Source organism: Bidens hawaiensis, unplaced genomic scaffold (assembly GCF_021521415.1).
Source record: "Bidens hawaiensis isolate Kalapana, Puna unplaced genomic scaffold, B.hawaiensis_p1.1 tig00018846_1, whole genome shotgun sequence".
Classification (NCBI taxonomy): domain Eukaryota; kingdom Viridiplantae; phylum Streptophyta; class Magnoliopsida; order Asterales; family Asteraceae; genus Bidens; species Bidens hawaiensis.
In genome coordinates, this window is record NW_027492863.1 from 62957 (window position 1) to 81662 (window position 18706).

At 35.2% G+C, this 18706-nt stretch overlaps 2 protein-coding genes across 2 annotated transcripts; both read left to right on the forward strand.

Moving 5' to 3' along the window:
* The first annotated feature begins 3447 nt into the window (after positions 1-3447).
* On the forward strand, positions 3448-7997 carry LOC143557181 (transmembrane emp24 domain-containing protein p24delta9-like). The gene is made up of 4 exons (XM_077046311.1): positions 3448-3714; positions 5739-5948; positions 6879-6955; positions 7741-7997. Exons 1-4 carry the CDS (start codon positions 3499-3501, stop codon positions 7883-7885), a joined length of 648 nt encoding a protein of 215 aa, XP_076902426.1. The 5' UTR covers positions 3448-3498; the 3' UTR covers positions 7886-7997.
* A 5067-nt stretch (positions 7998-13064) lies between these two features.
* LOC143557204 (G-type lectin S-receptor-like serine/threonine-protein kinase At5g35370) lies at positions 13065-16516 on the forward strand. The gene is made up of 3 exons (XM_077046331.1): positions 13065-13581; positions 13911-14450; positions 14624-16516. Exons 1-3 carry the CDS (start codon positions 13251-13253, stop codon positions 16372-16374), a joined length of 2622 nt encoding a protein of 873 aa, XP_076902446.1. The 5' UTR covers positions 13065-13250; the 3' UTR covers positions 16375-16516.
* The last annotated feature ends 2190 nt before the right edge of the window (positions 16517-18706 follow it).

Genomic DNA, 18706 nt, shown 5'->3' on the forward strand with positions numbered 1-18706 from the left:
CATACCCGAACCCGGGTATTTAAAAAGCCCGATTTATGCACCTCTACCTTAACCATTTTATAACATCATAAAAGTGAGAATGGCCAAAGAACCCATGACCTCCTTAATTATAAACTATTTATTTTTAAAAATGAGATACATGATATTATTATTAGATGCGTACATTACATTGTATACGGAACACTATACACATTTCACTTGTTTCTAGTCCATCTATTATGGTTGATCGACTTTTTATTGCTTATATATCTTTTTTATTTAGGGCTAATAGCAACCTTAATCAAATAATATATTGTTTTACCGGGTTATGTTTATTTATTATCGGGTTATTTACGTAACAAGTAAAGAAAAATATGTGGCTTTAGTTTTCACGCTGGACTTTTCTTTACTTTTTTATTCGAACCCCGGTTAACACAACTCGAAAAAACCTGAACCCGAAAAAACCATGAGATATATGGGTTGTGTTTCGGGTCTAAAATTAAAACTTTGAAATCCGAAAAACCCAACCCGAGAAACCCAAAACCCGAAGAACACCTCTATAAAACACAACACGTTGGGCTTTTCTTTACTTTTTATTTCTTTTTGTTTTCTTAGACACCCAAAACCCGATTAACTTAACCCAAACCCAAATAACCCGAACCCGAAAAAACCATGAGATTTCAGTTGGGTTTTCGGTCTAAAATTAAAACTTTAAAACCCAAAAAACTCGAATCCAAAAAACATCACTATAAAACACAGATGTTTTAATCCTTACTGCACCACCAACTAATATATTTTTATATTTTTCCACAAAGAAAGCGGTTTCCTAATACCTTCTTCCTTACTCCAATAATAATAATAATAAAACCCTAAACCACAATCACCACCATCACGCCGCCGTCACCACCACCATTCACCGCCATGTCATCCAAATCCGATGAACCCCAAAACCCATCATCCGACAACCTTAAAACCCCCGAACTCAACGACCCACATCAAGAAAACAAGAATCAACAACAAGAACAAGATGAACACGAAGAAGAAGAATGTGGGTTTTGTTTGTTTATGAAAGGTGGTGGGTGTAAAGAAGTGTTTATTAACTGGGAAAAATGTATTGAAGAAGGCGAAAAGAATAAGGAAGATATAGTGGACAAATGCTTTAATGTTACTTCTGTTTTGAGAAGTGTATGGAGGCGAATGCTGATTATTATGGCCCTGTTTTGCTGGCCGGGAAGGCGGCCGAGCAGGAGGCGATTAATCAGTTGAATAAGGAGAAGGACGCTGCTGCGGTGTCTGGGTCGGGGGAGGGGAAAGACGCCGCAACAGCGTCCGGTGATAGGAAAGACGCTGTTGCGGCGTCTGATTCCAAAGACGCTGCAGAACCAGCCTCTGGTGGTTCTGGTTCTGCAGCGTCTTCTTCTGGATATGTGGAAGAGGCCGCAGCGAGTTCTTGAACCGTGAGGAAATGATGATTTAGAGGGAATATTGTTGATCAATGATGATTATTGTTGAGTTTTTGAAATAAGGTAGTTGAAATTGAGGATGTGCATCTAATTATATGGTTGATTAATTGATGAGGTTATACAAGAATGTTTTTGGTGTTTTAAGTTATTTGATTTTTACTGTTTTATGGAGGAATGATTTAATTTTTATTGTTGTTGATATGAGGACCTTGTGTTAGAATAGTATCATTTGGAGGTCGATGGTTCAAATCCTGCCTACTAAAAGTAGATTGTATAAACCTATCTATCGAGTAAACCTTTGATAAATTATGTATCTTAGAGAGGGGTTGGGTTTTTTGTTTTAAGATGATAATAGAGTAACTTGACCGACAAATATGCGAAAATAACTAAACCGAACACATGTTTTGTAAGTTTTTGAAAGAGTTTTGTTGTTTTGATTGTGCATCATATGAAAGCATATAGATATTATTATGCAGTGTGTGTTTCAGTTTTGTTTCTTGTAGTTGGAAACAAACAAACAAGACCATTAGGAAACTGAATTTGAGCTAAAATTTGGCCTGTTTTTAGTTTTTTGGGGTCAAAACTGAATTTGCCCTTTTAGTAACTGATCAAATACTTATAACCTCAACTCTTGTCATATGCTAATGCACATTATTAAGATATCTTGTTTCCCTGAAAAGCATAAGGTTGTTGGTTGTTATTACAGCATGTAGTAACCAACCATAGTAGTCAGAGGCACAAGGCACTCACTAGACACCCAAGCGCGAACATATTGCCTTGAGGCCATTCGAGGCTCGCTGACTATCCAAGCAAATTCTGCAAAAAGAAAAACCATGTTAAGAACTGACATGAAATATAAAAGAAAAAGGTCCAAAACCATGCTCGGTAAAATCTTACCAATAGCAAAGGTCAGTGACGGTGAGATGTAGGTAAGTCATGCCTAGTAAAAGTATTGCTTTAAAAAATCCTCATTTTAAGAGGTTTGCATCTAGTCCCAAACCTCACTCTCTATGCCTAAGGCTCACCATTGTGCTAGTGGTTTGTAGACTTGTCCAAATCAATTTTAAACCCAAAGCGGTTTGGATTAAAAACCGGTTTAGGTTGGTCCACTCTTCGTCAAAACATGTTTGGGATAAACATAATCGGGTTGGAAACCGGCTTTCTGGCACATTTTTCAAATTAGGTCGTGTCCAAACCATTTTTTTTTCGTGTGTGGTGGTGTTGGGTTATTAACCGGTTCGGCAGCCTTAAACCGGATTTTTTAACCTCTAGTGGTTTGCGCAAAACAAAAATAACCAACATATCCATACCGAAATAACTAAACCGAATAAAAACAATCGACTAGTTTGGTTTTATTTTATTTACGAAACCGATTTTTTAGTTCGGTTTTAGTATATTCAAAAATCGAATCGAGATAACCGATTTCAAGTATAATAAACAAACAAATAATCCAACCCAAAATTTTCAAGTGCAAAATTATAATAATCAGTCAGCTATTTTGGGTCATTCTTTTTCACCCTAAATGGTAAAACTAAAACCAAACTCAACCGTAAAAACCCGTGAACGAAACCGAACGAGATAATACTAATTGAATCAGAATATTATTTTAATCGACTTAGTTAGAAGCTCTAATAACCATGAACATTATAATGGTATTTCAACCACAATAATCTTGTTTGGTCCCAAACCCGATGTGCACAAAACGAGTAATTTCAAGAACCATAACTGGGTATGAACCGGTTCATGGTATTAGACCTTTTTCAAGGTTTTTTCCGGGTATTTTTTGTTTCAATTCCAGTGGGCCTGGGTCGGTTCCAGTCCAATACCAGGTCGGGTCCGAAACCGGGTATTCTGTGCACCACTAATTTAAACGGAACACGATCGTTAAAAAAAACCCGTGAACCCATTCTCGGGCCCTACCCAACCCGACCCGGCCCGACCCGGCCCAGTTTCACCTCTTCCGTTAAATTAGTAACACCATTAAACCCCAGTTGAAACCCAATTGACTCTCATCAGTCTCATTTCTTCAAACAAATTACTCTGTTTCAGATCAACTATGAATCTGATTCACCAATCTGCCATCTGGGTTCTTCTAATTATTATCAGGTTTCTATCCACACCCGGCAAATCGATCCGATTCGAGCTGGAATCGGGTCGAACGAAGTGCATAGCGGAAGATATTAAGAGCAATTCGATGACTGTGGGTCATTACAAGATTGTTAATCCCAATGAAGGACAAGCCTTACCTGAATCGCATAAAATTACAATCAGAGTTAGTTCAATTCGTTATAATTTTTATAACTTTATTTTGATTTTTTTTGTTGGTTAGTTGATTTAATAATTTTATAATCTGATTTGTATTATGTTCTAACGCTAATTGAGCTGCTTAGGTTTAATTTTGGGTTAATTGTTGTATAACTTTTGTATTTGGTATGTGATTTGTTGGTGTATTAGAGGTGTGCACAGTTCGGTTTGGGTCGGTTTTGAGCATTGGATTTTTTATTTTTTATTATTATTTTTTAAATGGTTTCGGTTTCGGTCTTTATTTCCGGCCGAAACAAAAAAAAAAACTGGCTCAAAATAATGAATTTAGGGTTAAGTCATTTTGGTAGTTATTAACTAATTGATTATTATACATTTGAGCTAAAATATTTGAATAACGTATTTAATAATTTCTTATAATTTTTTTTTTTGGATTTTTATTTTTCAATACGGTTTGGTTTTGGTATTCGTTTTGGGCCGAAACATAAAAATTGGCTCAAAATAATGAATTTAGGCTTAATTAAATCATGTTGGTAATTATTCTAATTGATAATTACATATTTGGGCTAAAATATTGGAATGACGTATTTAATAATTTCTTATAAATTACTTGAAAATAATTTATATAAAAATGAAAATTTGTAATAAATTTGGTTTTTTCGGATTTTATTTCATGCAAAACCAAGTTCGTTTTTTACAAAATATAAAACCAAACCGTTGGTGGTTTTTGTCTTCGGACGCTTATTTGCAGTTTGAATCTGGTACAACTTGTATGCTTTGGATTGTAGTATAGTTTTGAATGTATAAGGTTTTTATATATTAAACAGATTTGTCTTGGATGAGGCTTCTTGTAAAATCATGTGTTTGATATATGTTGTTTAGGGGTGCAAACGAGCCAAGCCGCTCGCCAGCTACTTGAGATCGGATCGATAAAAGAATCGAAAATTGCTGTGCTTTTTCTAGCTCGATCCGAGCCCAAGCCTCAAATAAAATTTGTTTATTATTGAGCCCAAGCTCAAGCCTTAAATTTCACACTGCACAGCCGAGCCGCTCGCGAGCTACTCGAGTTCGAATCAATGAAAGCTTGAAATGGGCTGAGCTTTTTCGAGCTCGATCCGAGCCCGAGCCTCAAATCAAACTCGTTTAGTTATCGAGCTCAAGCCTTAAAATTTCAAACTGCACAGCTGAGCCGCTCGCGAGCTACTCGAGTTCGAATCAATGAAAAGCTTGAAACGGGCTGAGCTTTGTCGAGCTCGATCCGAGCCCGAGCCTCAAATCAAACTCGCTTAGTTATCGAGTTCAACCCTTTAATTTCACACTGCACAGCCTAGCCGCTCACGAGCTACTCGAGATCGGATCAATGAAAAGCTCGAAATGAGCTGAGCTTTTTCAAGCTCGGAGCCTCAAATAAAACTTGTTTAGTATTGAGCCCGAGCTCAAGCCTTATATTTCATACTGCACAGCCGAGCCGAACCGAGCCGAACTCAAGCCTCAAATAAAACTCGTTTAGCTATCGAGCCTGAGCTCAAGCCTTATGTGATATTAAATTTTACCTCTTTTGGACTTCTATATGTAATTTCACACCGAGCTGTTTTAAGATTTTTTTCAAAGTTTATAAAAATATTTAAAACCGTATATAACTTAGTTTATAAATAATAAACGAGCCGAGCTGTTTAAGATTTTTTTCAAAGTATATAAAAATAGTTAAAAACGTATATAACTTAGTTAACAAATAATAAACGAGCCGAGCCCGAGATTGAAAAAACGACTTACGCGCCAAGCTTGAGCTTTAGAAAAAGAGCTCCAAACGATTGGCTTGGCTCGTTGACACCCCTATTGTCGCTCCATTTAATATTTATGTTTTGAATTATTAGTTTAGGTCATTGTATTTGTTTAAAGTTTATAACTTTTATATAGATATTGTATGAACTTTTGCTGTATTTTTTGTTCGAATTTTATCATATACAATCCGGTACATATATGATATATATAAATTTAAATATTGCATTATTTGCTGTGTTTTATGTAATTTAGGTGACTTCTGCATACGGGAATAACTACCATTCTTCTGAAAACGTGCAATCGGGTCAATTTTCTTTTCAAGCTCCTGAGGCTGGAGATTATATGGCTTGCTTTTATGCCATTGACCATAAACCTCCGTTTAATATTACCGTTGAATTTGATTGGAGGTCTGGTATAGCTGCTAAAGACTGGTCAAATGTTGCCAAGAAAGGTTCAGTTGATGTAAGCGTATTAATTCATCTTTCTTAAGTTATCACATATAATGTTATGCAAATATTATATATCTCATAATGACTATGTGATGAGTGAGCTACAAATTATGATCACAACATACGAGTTATATTATCCACAATATTATAAGTTTATAACTACTTCTGTCTCTAAACAAATGCGCGTTTGAATAATGAATACAGTGGTTGACTGTTTATCAAATTATTAAACGCTTAATATTGATAGGTTAGGAGAACTAGGTGTACCAATATAGATTCTGCAGATATTTTGTAATGACTACTGATAGCAAATGATTAAAATTTGGACACAAAAGATACGATCAATAGCTGAAAGCATTTAAAAATGTCATATGATTAAACGAAAATAACTTTATTAATAAAGCTCAAACGGTAGATCGAAAGACCTATTGATATTGAGTTGGGTAGGAGACTCGTTTTGTCTTGGGACTTAACTTAAAAACCGAGTCGAGTCAAAGTTACCTAAAAAGTGTTGATTTGAAAGGCTGATTCGTAATACACCTAACATGCACCTTGGCACACGAGTATTGCTCGCTCGACTCGTTCCAACAGATGAGTCAGAGAAAGTATAACTCGGGCCGGTTTTGCTTTGACCAACAAGAAACCCTACGAGGCTATTTTTTTGGGTAACATGAGCAGGTCGTTCAGGTTGGGTAACATCTCAAAACGGGCCGGGTCAATACAGGTAGTTTTTGACTTTTGTTCAAGTTGGATTCAAAGACTATATTATTTCAATATTATTATAGACTCGCTTTCTTTTCAACTTACCTTTTTTTAATCGTACATTCGTACCTGCTAGAGATAATAGTCATAAAACATAGCTCGAGTTAATCCATTCATAAGTAAATGGGTTGAAATTGATTTTTTTTTTTTAATAAATTTGTTAACTTTGCTTATATTTCAGGCAATGGAATATGAGCTGAAGAAACTTGCAGACACCATCACTTCGATTCATGAGGAAATGTTTTATCTCCGAGAAAGGTTAGCGAATAATATACCAAAATATTCATATTCCATCACTTTCAGTAAAAATGATATAATATTGGTATATCAAAGGTCCATTTTTTTGTTCTTTATTACTAAAGTTAAATTTATGAGATTGATTTGAGTCAAAAAAATCTTTTTTTTATTTTTATGACTATTTCTACAAAAAAAAATTCATATTCATGAAAAGGTCAAATTTTTACAGTTTCATGGGATTTGGTCAACAAATGATTTGAACTATTTGATTTTTGTTTCAAATAAGCTATTATTATTTGTTCCTGCAAAAATACAAAAAACCGTACATAGGCGACCCAAGTTTTATTTTTGTTTTTTCGGTCAAAACCTCACCAAAAATCGTAAAATGACAAATATACCTCTAGCTCTACCAAAGAAATAATATTTATTCTTTTTGTGAAGAATGTGACAAATAATATTTTTGGCATGTAACATGTCGATACCTAATCGTGACAAATTGATGACAAACAATATTTTTGACCTCTTACACGTCGGTTCCTCGTCAAAAGGGTGTATATGTCTTCGTTTTTCTGAGGGTATTTTTGTCATCCTGCAAGTTGTTTGTTAGAATTTAGAACTAGAAAATGCAAGCAGCTCGATATTTTGGTCAGCGTTATGTAACTTTTTGAACACACACACGGTCAATGTTCACATTATCTTTATCTTTCACATTTTCGCAATAAATAGATAAATTTCAATGATAAGGACATTATGAATATATTATTATCTCTAGTGTTATTAATAAATATTTCATATGTTTATTTCAGGGAACGAGAGATGCAAGAGCTTAACAAAGTGACGAATTCGAGAATGGCGTGGTTAAGTTTTCTTTCGCTGTTCATATGCTTATCGGTTGCAGGCATGCAAGTTTGGCACTTGAAAACTTTCTTTGAGAAAAAGAAGCTCATCTAATACCCATATTTTTATGGATTTTAATTCAATACATGTAGCGTCGAGACATGAAACCGAGTTTCTAAAACTAAGAGAATCATAGACTGATATTTTGTATTTGTTTTTATCTATGATCGTTATTTAGGAGTAAGCTGAGCGGGTTGGGTAACTGGTCAAAATATGTCCGGCTTAAACTGTTGCGGGTCAACACAGCATTTTTCATATCAATAGGAAATTAAACTTAATTTCTAAATTTGGTTTTTTAGTACTGATTTTGTAGTTATATATACTAATTTAGTTCAAACCTAATTGTAATGCATTAGCCGGTCCGACGTGGCAACAAAAATGTGCCCAAAACACAGCGCCGAAGGTGTTAACATTGGAAGGGCGGAGGGGGGTGGCCCACGTGAATGGTGGTGACACACAACTTCGGGGTGGTGGCGCCCCAAGCGTTTCTTCACGACGCAGCCTAAAAATGAATAACGTGACTATGAAATTACGATATATTATATTTGTGTTTTACCTAGGAACATGGTTGTAATAATCCCGTCTAGGCGTCGATTAATCTTCCTTGATTAATCACTAGGCCCCTACCGACTAGTTGTTGATTAATTGCTATTTGATCCAAATTGAAAATTTTATATATAAATTTAGTAAATATATGTAGATAAAGGATGCGATGCATTAATCCTTTATCGTACAATAGGTACGCGACACTCTGGAACATCGATTTTTAATAACCACGTTAACCCTAAAATCACAACTACGCGAGTCGGTCTTTGTCAACCTCTGCTCCCATGGATTATGTCCACCTTCATCATCACCGTTCATCAATCCGTCACTGTCAAGTCCGTCCATTGTCCACCGTCGCGACCATCGTCTACCGTCGTGAACACCATCTTCTTCCGTCACGACCATCAATCGTTGTTCACAGGTGAGTTGATCAAATTGACCGTGAACACCATCTTCTTCCGTCACGACCATCAATCGGCATTCACAGGTTAGTTGATCAAATTGACCAATTAAAATTGAAATTGCTAAATCTAATTGATCAATTAATCTTGAAATTGATCCAATTAATCATAAATTTGAAGCTTCAATCGATCAATTTTGAGTTTTAAGTAATGGGTTTTAACCTTGAATGTATCATGATTTAAGCCTCAAGGGTTTAGGTTTTAAGCCTGAACGTTTTAAGGTTTAACCTTGAACGTTTTATGGTTGGGAATCTGGCTTGAACGCTTTTGGTTTTTTAATATTGAACGTATTTCGCGTACATAATGTAAAAGCAATTATTAATTATTGTATGTTAACACGCCTCTATATATGTATATTTGAAAATTTACTATATATATATTTGACCAATTACATACAATATTTAATCCGATTAATCTCAATTAATAGTCAGTGTTCTATCGAGTTCTACAACACTGCGTCTCGGAAAGGAGGTTCAACTTGACTATGTGAAAATGCTGGCTTGATAAATGATGATGGCAAAATTGTCAACTCTAATCTTCCCACCAAACTAGTGGGCCTTGGTGGGCTTGTCATATCTTCCAAAACTTGGTCTTACAACCTGGCATTATTACGACTCGTTAGACTACTCCCATTGGTGATTTTTGTTTAAGAGATCGGACCAAAAAAAAAATTAAAAAAGCCATGACTAGTTCACGACCACGATCAAGATTGCAAATAAAGTTCGGAGATAGTGGAATCCAAGTGTCACACTTGGGTTGGTTGCTTTTTATTTTATTTTTTGATTTTTCTTTTAACATAATTCATTTTAATTATAATTTGATTTTTCTTAAATAACTTATAATATTTAAAATTTTAAAAAAATTTAAAAACACAATCTTGTTCAGTTTTTTTTTGTGAACATTTCGGTATAAATTTTATAAAAAACAAAGTTCGTTTCAAAATTTGCATTTTTAATACAAATTAAATATTAACATTATCTTCGTCACCACATGTCACGATTTTATATTTAAAAAAAATATAATTACTTAATTATATTTATATAGTTAATCAAAACTAATTATAAATTGAATTTATTTAATAAAAAAAAGGATGAGATTGGGTTGTTAATGAGAGTAAAAGATTGGAGTGAGTTAAATTTTGTAGATTGAAGAGAGAGAAATTAATTTTATAATGTGGGATTGAGATTGTGAGATTGTTAATGGGAGTAGTCTTACAACGTCCCATTTTTACCCTTGAGACCAGGGGACTTATGGGCATTGATTAATTAATTCATTAATACATTAATGATGTCAAGGTTCAACATCATGGAAGAAGTCAATGTTTCAAGATAATATATAGTAGTATGCTCCTTTGCCCAAAATATTTGATATATATAAAATTTATATCTAACATCAAATAGTTATGAATATATGATGTGTGAAGTTGGAAGAATCATTCGAGACGGGTATCTACGCGATCTATTGACATTGATTACAACGTTGATTCGTACTTCATAGACGGAAGATTGGATGAATCGTATGTCAGACGTGGAATTTTAACCTATAGCATATCAAAATTCGTTACATGGAAAGGATGAAATGTGTTACTTGGATACATTGTTGTGCTACGATAATTGCACACTTATAACGGGTTAAAAACGAACTGTGGTAAATGTTTAGACGCACTATTGTCATTTTCGGTGGTGGATTAGATATTTTGAAAACATTGTTTTATAAACGATACAAGAAGACTCGTATGGAATTAAAGATGAAAATGTTTTAGATTCTTTAAATATAAAAGGTGATTTGAAATTAGATTTAGATAAAAGGTTAGCATTTTCTCCTCCTTTACCTTCCAAATATTTTATGATTTCCTATTAGGTTTTTTCACCCTATATTAATTTTAGAGAAAACCCCAAAATAGTCTAATTGATCAAAATAAAATTACGAAAATAGTAACATTTTTGAATTATCAAAATAACCTTGAAATTTTTTCTCTTGTACAAACACCTATACCTTCTACATCACTATTTTCCTTCTTGTGCATCATATGGCACATCATATCACATCACATCCTACGCTAATATCGGTCAACTACAAGAATCTTCAGCGTAAACCCACCAGTTCTTTTGGGTCGTTCTTAGTCCTGCCACGCCAAAACGATAAAATGGTAATTTTCAAATCTCATTGTTATGTTGGTAATTTTTTAGTCAACATGGTTTATGATGATTTTCCCTTAATTTTAACCATCAATTACTTAAAATCCTAGCTTCTATGAAACTAAAAAAGAAAAAAAAAAGACTTTTGATTTGATTTTATTTAAAAATTAAGAAAAGTTTTGTAGGTATAGAAATGTAGGAAAGAAAGAGTGAGATATCCTTGTCTATCCTCGTTTTTTTGGTGTTATGTTTTGTTTTTTCATCAACTTCACCAACCATCTTTCTAGTCACATGTCCTTCTCTTCTCTTCCAAACCATTTTAGCCTAAAAAAAGTAAAAAAAAAAATAAAATTGTATAACTTGCCTAATGTGTATATACTATGTTATGTATACACACGTGTATGTTGTACATGTATTGTTTATTGTGTTAACATATTGCTAGTGATTTTATAAAATACTAGAAACATGCTAAAGCCTGCGAAGAGAACCAACATGTTTTTGTCTTTCTGGCTTTTGATACATTTGGCTCCTTGGCACGGAAGCTATCTGTTTCCTAACCAGGGTCCAACGGGTTGTGCATAGCAATGTGTCGACTCCAAAGAGGCAGGGGTATGTCTTTAGCAGGTTAGAGTTTGCAGTTTAGAAAGGGGTGGCGGCACAGCTTGTTGCCCGTCTACCTGCTATGTTGATGTAATATCTATGTTTCTTATTAAATATATAATATAAATTTTATTTTGTTTTCCTAAATAACTCAAGAAGAATATTAGTTATCATCTATAAAGTTCATGAATTTGATTATTGTCAAATTATAAATTTTAATTACTGTAATTTATGAAGTCATACACCATACACGTCTATTTAGCACAACTAGGTTAACTTTAGCTCAAATGCATATTTTAATCTACAAGACAAACGGCTAAGCGAATGCATTTATAGGCTAAGACGCTAAGTTTAGCCCGCTAACTTATTATCAAACTCAGTATCAACAAATGACAAATGTCAGCTAAAACTTAGCCTACTTAGCATATGTATGACAACTTCTTATTAGCTAAATTATGTAATCCCTGTGGTCGTACGACGAAAGTGAACGTCTATTTTCATAACTTCGTTTTTGTTCAACAATTTTCATTTTCAAAAGCTTAACAAAATAAAAACTATTATGTTCTTGTGGTGTCACAACGACTATCAAGTGGTAGCTGTCAGTATGGTTTATCCAGGAAACGCCCAATACAAACTCTATAGCCAGTGTGGACCCGGTTAATAAAACATAGTCCGGTCAAAGTTAGGGGTGAGCAAAAAACGGTTCGGAACCGTTAGAACCGAAGAATCGGAACCGAACCGGTGCCTCAGAACCGCTAATGTGTGTACCGGTTCGGTTCTCGGTTCTCAGAATTTGCATTAAACGGTTCCCGGTTCAGTTCCGGGTAAAATCGGCGGTTCTAGACTTGGAACCGAAAAACCGGAATATTCAAACCGTTTTAAATAAATTTACCAATCCCCATTTTTTATAGAGTAACTTATAACCGACATCCATTCAATCAATATTCTTTCTTTACGTTCAAGAACTAGCAACCATATACAATTTTGATTTAAGCTATCAAGGTAATTTAATATAAAATTATATGATCTTCCATTAATCTATCGTTGCTAATGATTTATCTAACTTGAACACTAAGGTTTTAATAAAAATATAACGAATGCTCATGTTGTAATCTAAATTAGTTTTACCGTGAAAGAAGACATACAATTGTATAAACTTGTTTTGCAATTTGCAAAGTTTACATAACTCATTTGATAAATAAATGATCGAACCGGTTCTAGCCAGAACCGATTAGCGAGAACCGGCTTTAGCGGTTATGGAACCGAACCGGTTTACTATAATAGGTTCCGGTTTTGGTTCTAACTTTTCACTCATTTTCGGTTCCGGTTCCGGTTCGATTCTTGCGGCTCTGAACCATTGCACAACCCTAGTCTAAGTATGACGACCTAAACACAAGTAAGTCGTCGTTCTGAATAAAATCAAGCTCCCCGTTAGCACAACGGCCACGTAAGCTTCTAAACTAACCTTTTTTTTGAAAGGAAAGCTTCAAATAATTAAAATTAAAATAAAATAATAATAAATAATTAAAGAAACTACACCATCACATTTCATATAAGTCAACTCCTTATAATAATTTAACAACCAAAACCATCACAATAATACAAACTCACCACCATTTTTTATACACACTTCAAATTTAACAACTTTCTCCGGCAGCCAAATCCTCTGCATGGATGGCCGCCGTCACCGCCACCGTCTTCTTCATTCTAAGCCTCTTCACAACCTCCTACTCCGCCATAATTTACTCCGGCTCCATCGCCCCGAATTTCACAACTACTAGATACCGATTAATCGACAACTTATCGGGCGAATTCCTCCGGTCCATTAACCGAACTTACACTGCCGCGATACGCAACCCGCAACCCAAATCGACGTCGTTTTACCTTGTGGTTTATCATACAGCCTCCGACACCGTCATTTGGGCCGCAAACCGGAACCAGGCGATCTCGGATTCCGGTGAAGTTCGCCTGTCGTATGGCGGAATAACCATCCACGACGTGTCAGGTAATTAAATTTTTTTAAGTGTATGTAAGTGATGGTGTCGTTGTGATATTGTATTGATATTATAATTTATCAATACAATATCACAATTATTAATTATATTGTATTATAAATTGCCAATATAATATAATAATTACACGTACTTAATTATGATATTGTATTGGAATTGTTATATCGTAAATTATCAATACAATATCATAATTACATTATTATGTTACATGTATAAGCTTACATCATTTTATTTTTTTTACTTGATGTGAGGTTATACATGTAACTAATATTTATATAAAGCTACCTCTAACATTTACTAATTACATTTGTGTCTAATACAGGTGAACTCATTTGGTCAACGCCGACACTTAACTCAAGGGTGGGCGCCTTACAGCTGTTGGACTCCGGAAACTTAATTCTCGTTGACGATTTTAACAAAACCCTATGGCAATCGTTTGATCACCCGACAGACACAGTCGTCGCGGGTCAACGATTTTCCGCTGGGAAATCGTTAACCACGGCTACTTCGGACGCAGATTATTCCGAAGGCGATTACACATTTAAACTAACCCCCGATGACGGGATACTCCAGTGGCAAAACTTAACATACTTCACTTTATTAATGGACACCAAATCCATCCAAAACTCAAACCCACCCATTACCTATTTATTGGTAAACGGGTCGGGTTTTTATGTGTTTGGGGACCCGGTATCCAAACTGGCTATACAAGTTTTGATTACACCCGCGGCTATAGATTCCGCTTACCGAATATTAAAAGTTACAAAAGACGGTCGTCTCGTTGTTAACCGGTACGTAAATAAAGCCTGGGTAACGGATTTCATGACGCCGTCCGACAGTTGTGGGTCCCCCTTCCAATGTGGTAAGCCACAGTTAAAAGTTAAACTCTTAAGTGTGTGTAAATTAGTAAATGTTTCCGTAGTTTTATAAATAATATTATTATATAACTACAGTAAAAGTTTTACTGTAGTTATATATTTAACTCATATTTACATACTACCTCTAACATCTGTCTAATTACATTGTGTCTAACAGCTAAGCTCGGACTCTGTTCCGCGGGCAGCTGTTCTTGCCCACCCGGGTTTCGAACCGACCCGATTACGAAACGGGGTTGCTCGTTATCGGATACTTCGCTCTCGTTGCCGGAATCTTGTACCGATAATAAAACGCGCCAAAATTCAAACTCGTCGCGCAATTATGTTTACGTCCCACTCGGGGCGGGTATGAAGTATGTTCCGATCGATTTCATGGACCCGAATAGCACCGGAATCGGTTTATCAACATGTAAAGATATGTGTAGTTCAAGTTGTTCATGTTTGGGTTTGTTTCATGGAAACCAATCAGGATCATGTCATTTGATTGATAATAATTTTGGGTCTATTGTTTCACAAGCAAGTAATAGATCAGATGATAAGTTGGGTTATGTGAAAGCGGTGTCGATATCGGTTTCGGGTCGAAACAAAGCCGATGGTTCGGGTTTTTCGGTTATCGGGTTAATATTACTTCCGGGATCCGGAGTTCTTGTGATAATAATTTTGGCTGTTTGGATTATTAGACGAGCGAAAAATAACAAAACGAAGCGAAAATCGAAGCAACCGAGCGAGAATTCGTATTCGGGAGATCTCGAGATGTTTTCGATAGCGGGTTTACCGGTTCTGTTTGATTACGAGGATTTAGTCGAGGCGACGGTGAATTTTAGTACTCGGATCGGGTCGGGTGGGTTCGGGACGGTTTATAAAGGCGTGCTTCGGGATAAGACGGTGGTCGCGGTGAAGAAGATCACCGCGTTGGGTGCTCAAGGGAAGAAGGAATTCGGTACCGAAATCGCGATTATCGGGAACATTCATCATGTAAATTTGGTTAAACTTAAGGGGTTTTGCGCGCACGGGCGAGAGCGGTTTTTGGTGTACGAGTATATGAGTCGCGGTTCGCTTGACCGCACGCTTTTCGGCCCCGGACCGCCAATGGAGTGGCAAGAAAGGTTTGAGATTGCGGTGGGGACCGCCCGTGGTCTTGCGTATTTGCATAGCGGGTGCGAGCATAAGATTATACATTGTGACGTTAAGCCTGAGAATATTCTTTTAAGTGATAATATGCAGGTAAAAATTTCGGATTTTGGGTTGTCTAAATTATTAAGTCCGGAACAATCCGGGTTGTTTACGACGATGAGAGGGACCCGCGGGTACCTAGCACCCGAATGGCTTACAAACGCGGCTATTTCAGATAAAACAGATGTCTATAGTTACGGGATGGTTTTATTGGAATTAATTCAAGGTAGAAAGAATTGTGTGCGGGCCCCGAGCCATGGCTCGGGGAACGCGAGCACCAGCACTGACGGCCAGTCCTCGATTTCATCTGGGTCCCACCACCGTCCTCGTGCACGTGCCTTTTATTTCCCTTTACAGGCATTAGAGATGCACGAGGAAGGTCGGTACCTGGACCTAGTGGAGCCGAGGTTAGCTGGCCGTGTGACAAATATTGAAGCCGAGAAGCTTGTAAAGGTGGCTTTATGTTGCCTACACGAAGACCCGACCTTGCGGCCCACGATGGCCAACGTCGTGGCGATGCTAGAAGGGACTGTACCTGTGGGCGAGCCACGGGTGGAGTGTTTAAACTTTTTGAGATTTTACGGTCGAAGGTTCACCGAGCCGTCCACGGCTGTAACCGGTGCGGAAATCAAGGTACCGAGCGGGTTTATGGTGGCCACGGTTTATAGTAGTAGCCCGAGTGCGTCGCCTAACTCGTTTTCGTACATGTCATCACAACAACTATCAGGACCTAGATAACATTGGTTAAATATTGTATGTATTCTCGTTGTTTAGGATATTTAAAATTTTGTTTTCATAATCTTATTGTTAAGTAAATAAACATTCAAAATCTTTGTACTTATAGTTTTGAGTTTTGGATTGATTGTAATCGTTGTATGTAAATCATTACCAGATGAATATTAATAATATATAATATATGACCATTTTGAGTAAAAATAAGTGTGTTAAAAGCATTTCTAGCTTAAGTACAATGTCATATACTTCTTATGGGTGTGTACGGTCTAGTTTAGGTCGGTTTTGGGCTAAAACCTACTCAAAAATCAAACTTTCGTTTTTGAGTTTTTTAAAACCATTTGGTCTCGCTTTATCTGTTTCGATTTGAGTTTGATTCGATTCTTTTAGTTTTATCATTTAAATTTAATATTTTGAGTCAAAAAAGAAATTTTGGCCCAAAATCATGAATTCTGATCTAAATTACCTTGTTAGTTAATAACTAACTAATTATCATATTTATTAAATTCTTATAAATTATTTTATTTTAAAAAAATGAAAATTTGCAACATTTTGGATTGTTCATTTCGGTTTTTACTACACGTAAAACCAAAAGGAACCATAAGTTCGGTTTTCACAAAAACATAATGTTTCCACATGTCCAAATATCATAGAACTTGTATATTGGTTTATAAATGAAGAAAACTTAAATTTTACAACTAAAAAGTTAACTACAAGTCTTTTAAGCAAAAGTTTCGGTTTAGTTCGGTTTCCATCTCCCAACGAGTTCATAGATGGATTCCATATGCTTAATATCAAAGAACTTGTAAAAATGATTTTTGAAACTCAAATCTAGCAATAAACATGTTTAAACAACTATTTTAATAAAACTAGTAAACAAAAGTTCGGTTTCCGGTTTGGACTAGTTTCGGTTAAACCGAAGTTAGTCTTATATAAACCCACACCATGGAACTTGTAAATAAGATGAACAAACTAAAAGGGTTAGAAGTTTGTCATAAGTGATATGTATAATAAGTTATGTGTGTGTATATATATATCAAGAACACGAAGTCCTCCATGAAGCCTTGCCTTATGACATTCGAAACTTAACCAACCGGAGTCGGTAAAGTAACAAATAAAGGAAACAAGGGGTGTGTATTATATATATGTTGTACCACCATATTCAAGTGTTAGTAATATTAGATGTACAAGTTAAAATGAAAGACTATAGTTAGTTGACCTTAAGAAATCAAAATAACAAAATGTTGAAGATGAATACTTGGATTTGAGAGAGATTTTGGAGAAGATGAACAACCAAAATGGTGTATGGAGCCTTGCTTTTATAATGGTAAGAGTATGGTTCATACAAATAGGGTAAAGATGCATGTGATGGTTGAAATGGTCAAACAAGTTTTTGGTAAATGGCAATAATAGTCCCCAAAGTTTGGTTTAAGTCATTTTAAGGAGTTTTAAGGACCAAAAAGAATGATTTCAAAACCCAACAAGTGTAAAACAATATTGTAACATAAAATCCATCATTTTGATTATATCATAAGCTTTGGTTTACAAAATGGGTCGGTTTACATGATAAACGAATACAAAAACGAATACAAACGAGACCTGAAATTGACGAATGTCACACATAAAGCCAAATCATCGGTTTTGTTTTAGTTTAGTCTTTTCATTTTAACTTTTTTTTTCCTGTTTTTTCGGTTTCATACACGCACTACCTATTTACTTAAAAAATGTTTTAAGAACACGAACTATATATGTCAAATTTCACATACTAAAAAAATGTAAATAAGCAATTCTCTGTATTTTATATTTTCTACAACCAAATAATTGTCATTTCTTAATTGTTAGTCTTCTTTAGAAGATGTGAGATATTCTAAGACAGTTAATACATGGGGGAATGAAGCTAGTCATCCATTTCATATTTTAACACCCACTTGGGTCTCAAAATAATTGTGACATTGATTGATTCATTTGTTAAAAAAATAAAAATAAAAATTTACTTATGGTTGGGATTTTTATGTTGAATCATAAATTCAAGGATCAAGTTGAGGATCACGAGTTTAGATTTAATATTTAACAACAATAATTAATTAATTAATTAATTAATATTATAAAAACTAACGTGTTTTCATTAATCTATACAAGAAAATTTCCATTTGTAATTTTGTACCAATACGTTTCATTTGTTAATTTATATAAAAATTCCTTATTAACATGATATTAGAAAAGCTTGTAACGAGTCGAATCTAAAATAAAGCTCGTTTAGCAAACGAGCTATTCGTGATCTTACTTGAGATTGGACCAGCAAAAAGCTTGAAATGAGTCGAACCTCAAATAAAACTCG

Bases quoted from the DNA above. Each gene is read 5' to 3' on its own strand.
- LOC143557181 (XM_077046311.1), top strand. From the start codon at position 3,499: ATGAATCTGATTCACCAATCTGCCATCTGGGTTCTTCTAATTATTATC. The intron at 3,715-5,738 runs GTTAGTTCAATT...TATGTAATTTAG, and splicing joins CGCATAAAATTACAATCAGA to GTGACTTCTGCATACGGGAA. The intron at 5,949-6,878 runs GTAAGCGTATTA...CTTATATTTCAG, and splicing joins CCAAGAAAGGTTCAGTTGAT to GCAATGGAATATGAGCTGAA.
- LOC143557204 (XM_077046331.1), top strand. From the start codon at position 13,251: ATGGCCGCCGTCACCGCCACCGTCTTCTTCATTCTAAGCCTCTTCACA. The intron at 13,582-13,910 runs GTAATTAAATTT...TGTCTAATACAG, and splicing joins AACCATCCACGACGTGTCAG to GTGAACTCATTTGGTCAACG. The intron at 14,451-14,623 runs GTAAGCCACAGT...TGTGTCTAACAG, and splicing joins TGGGTCCCCCTTCCAATGTG to CTAAGCTCGGACTCTGTTCC.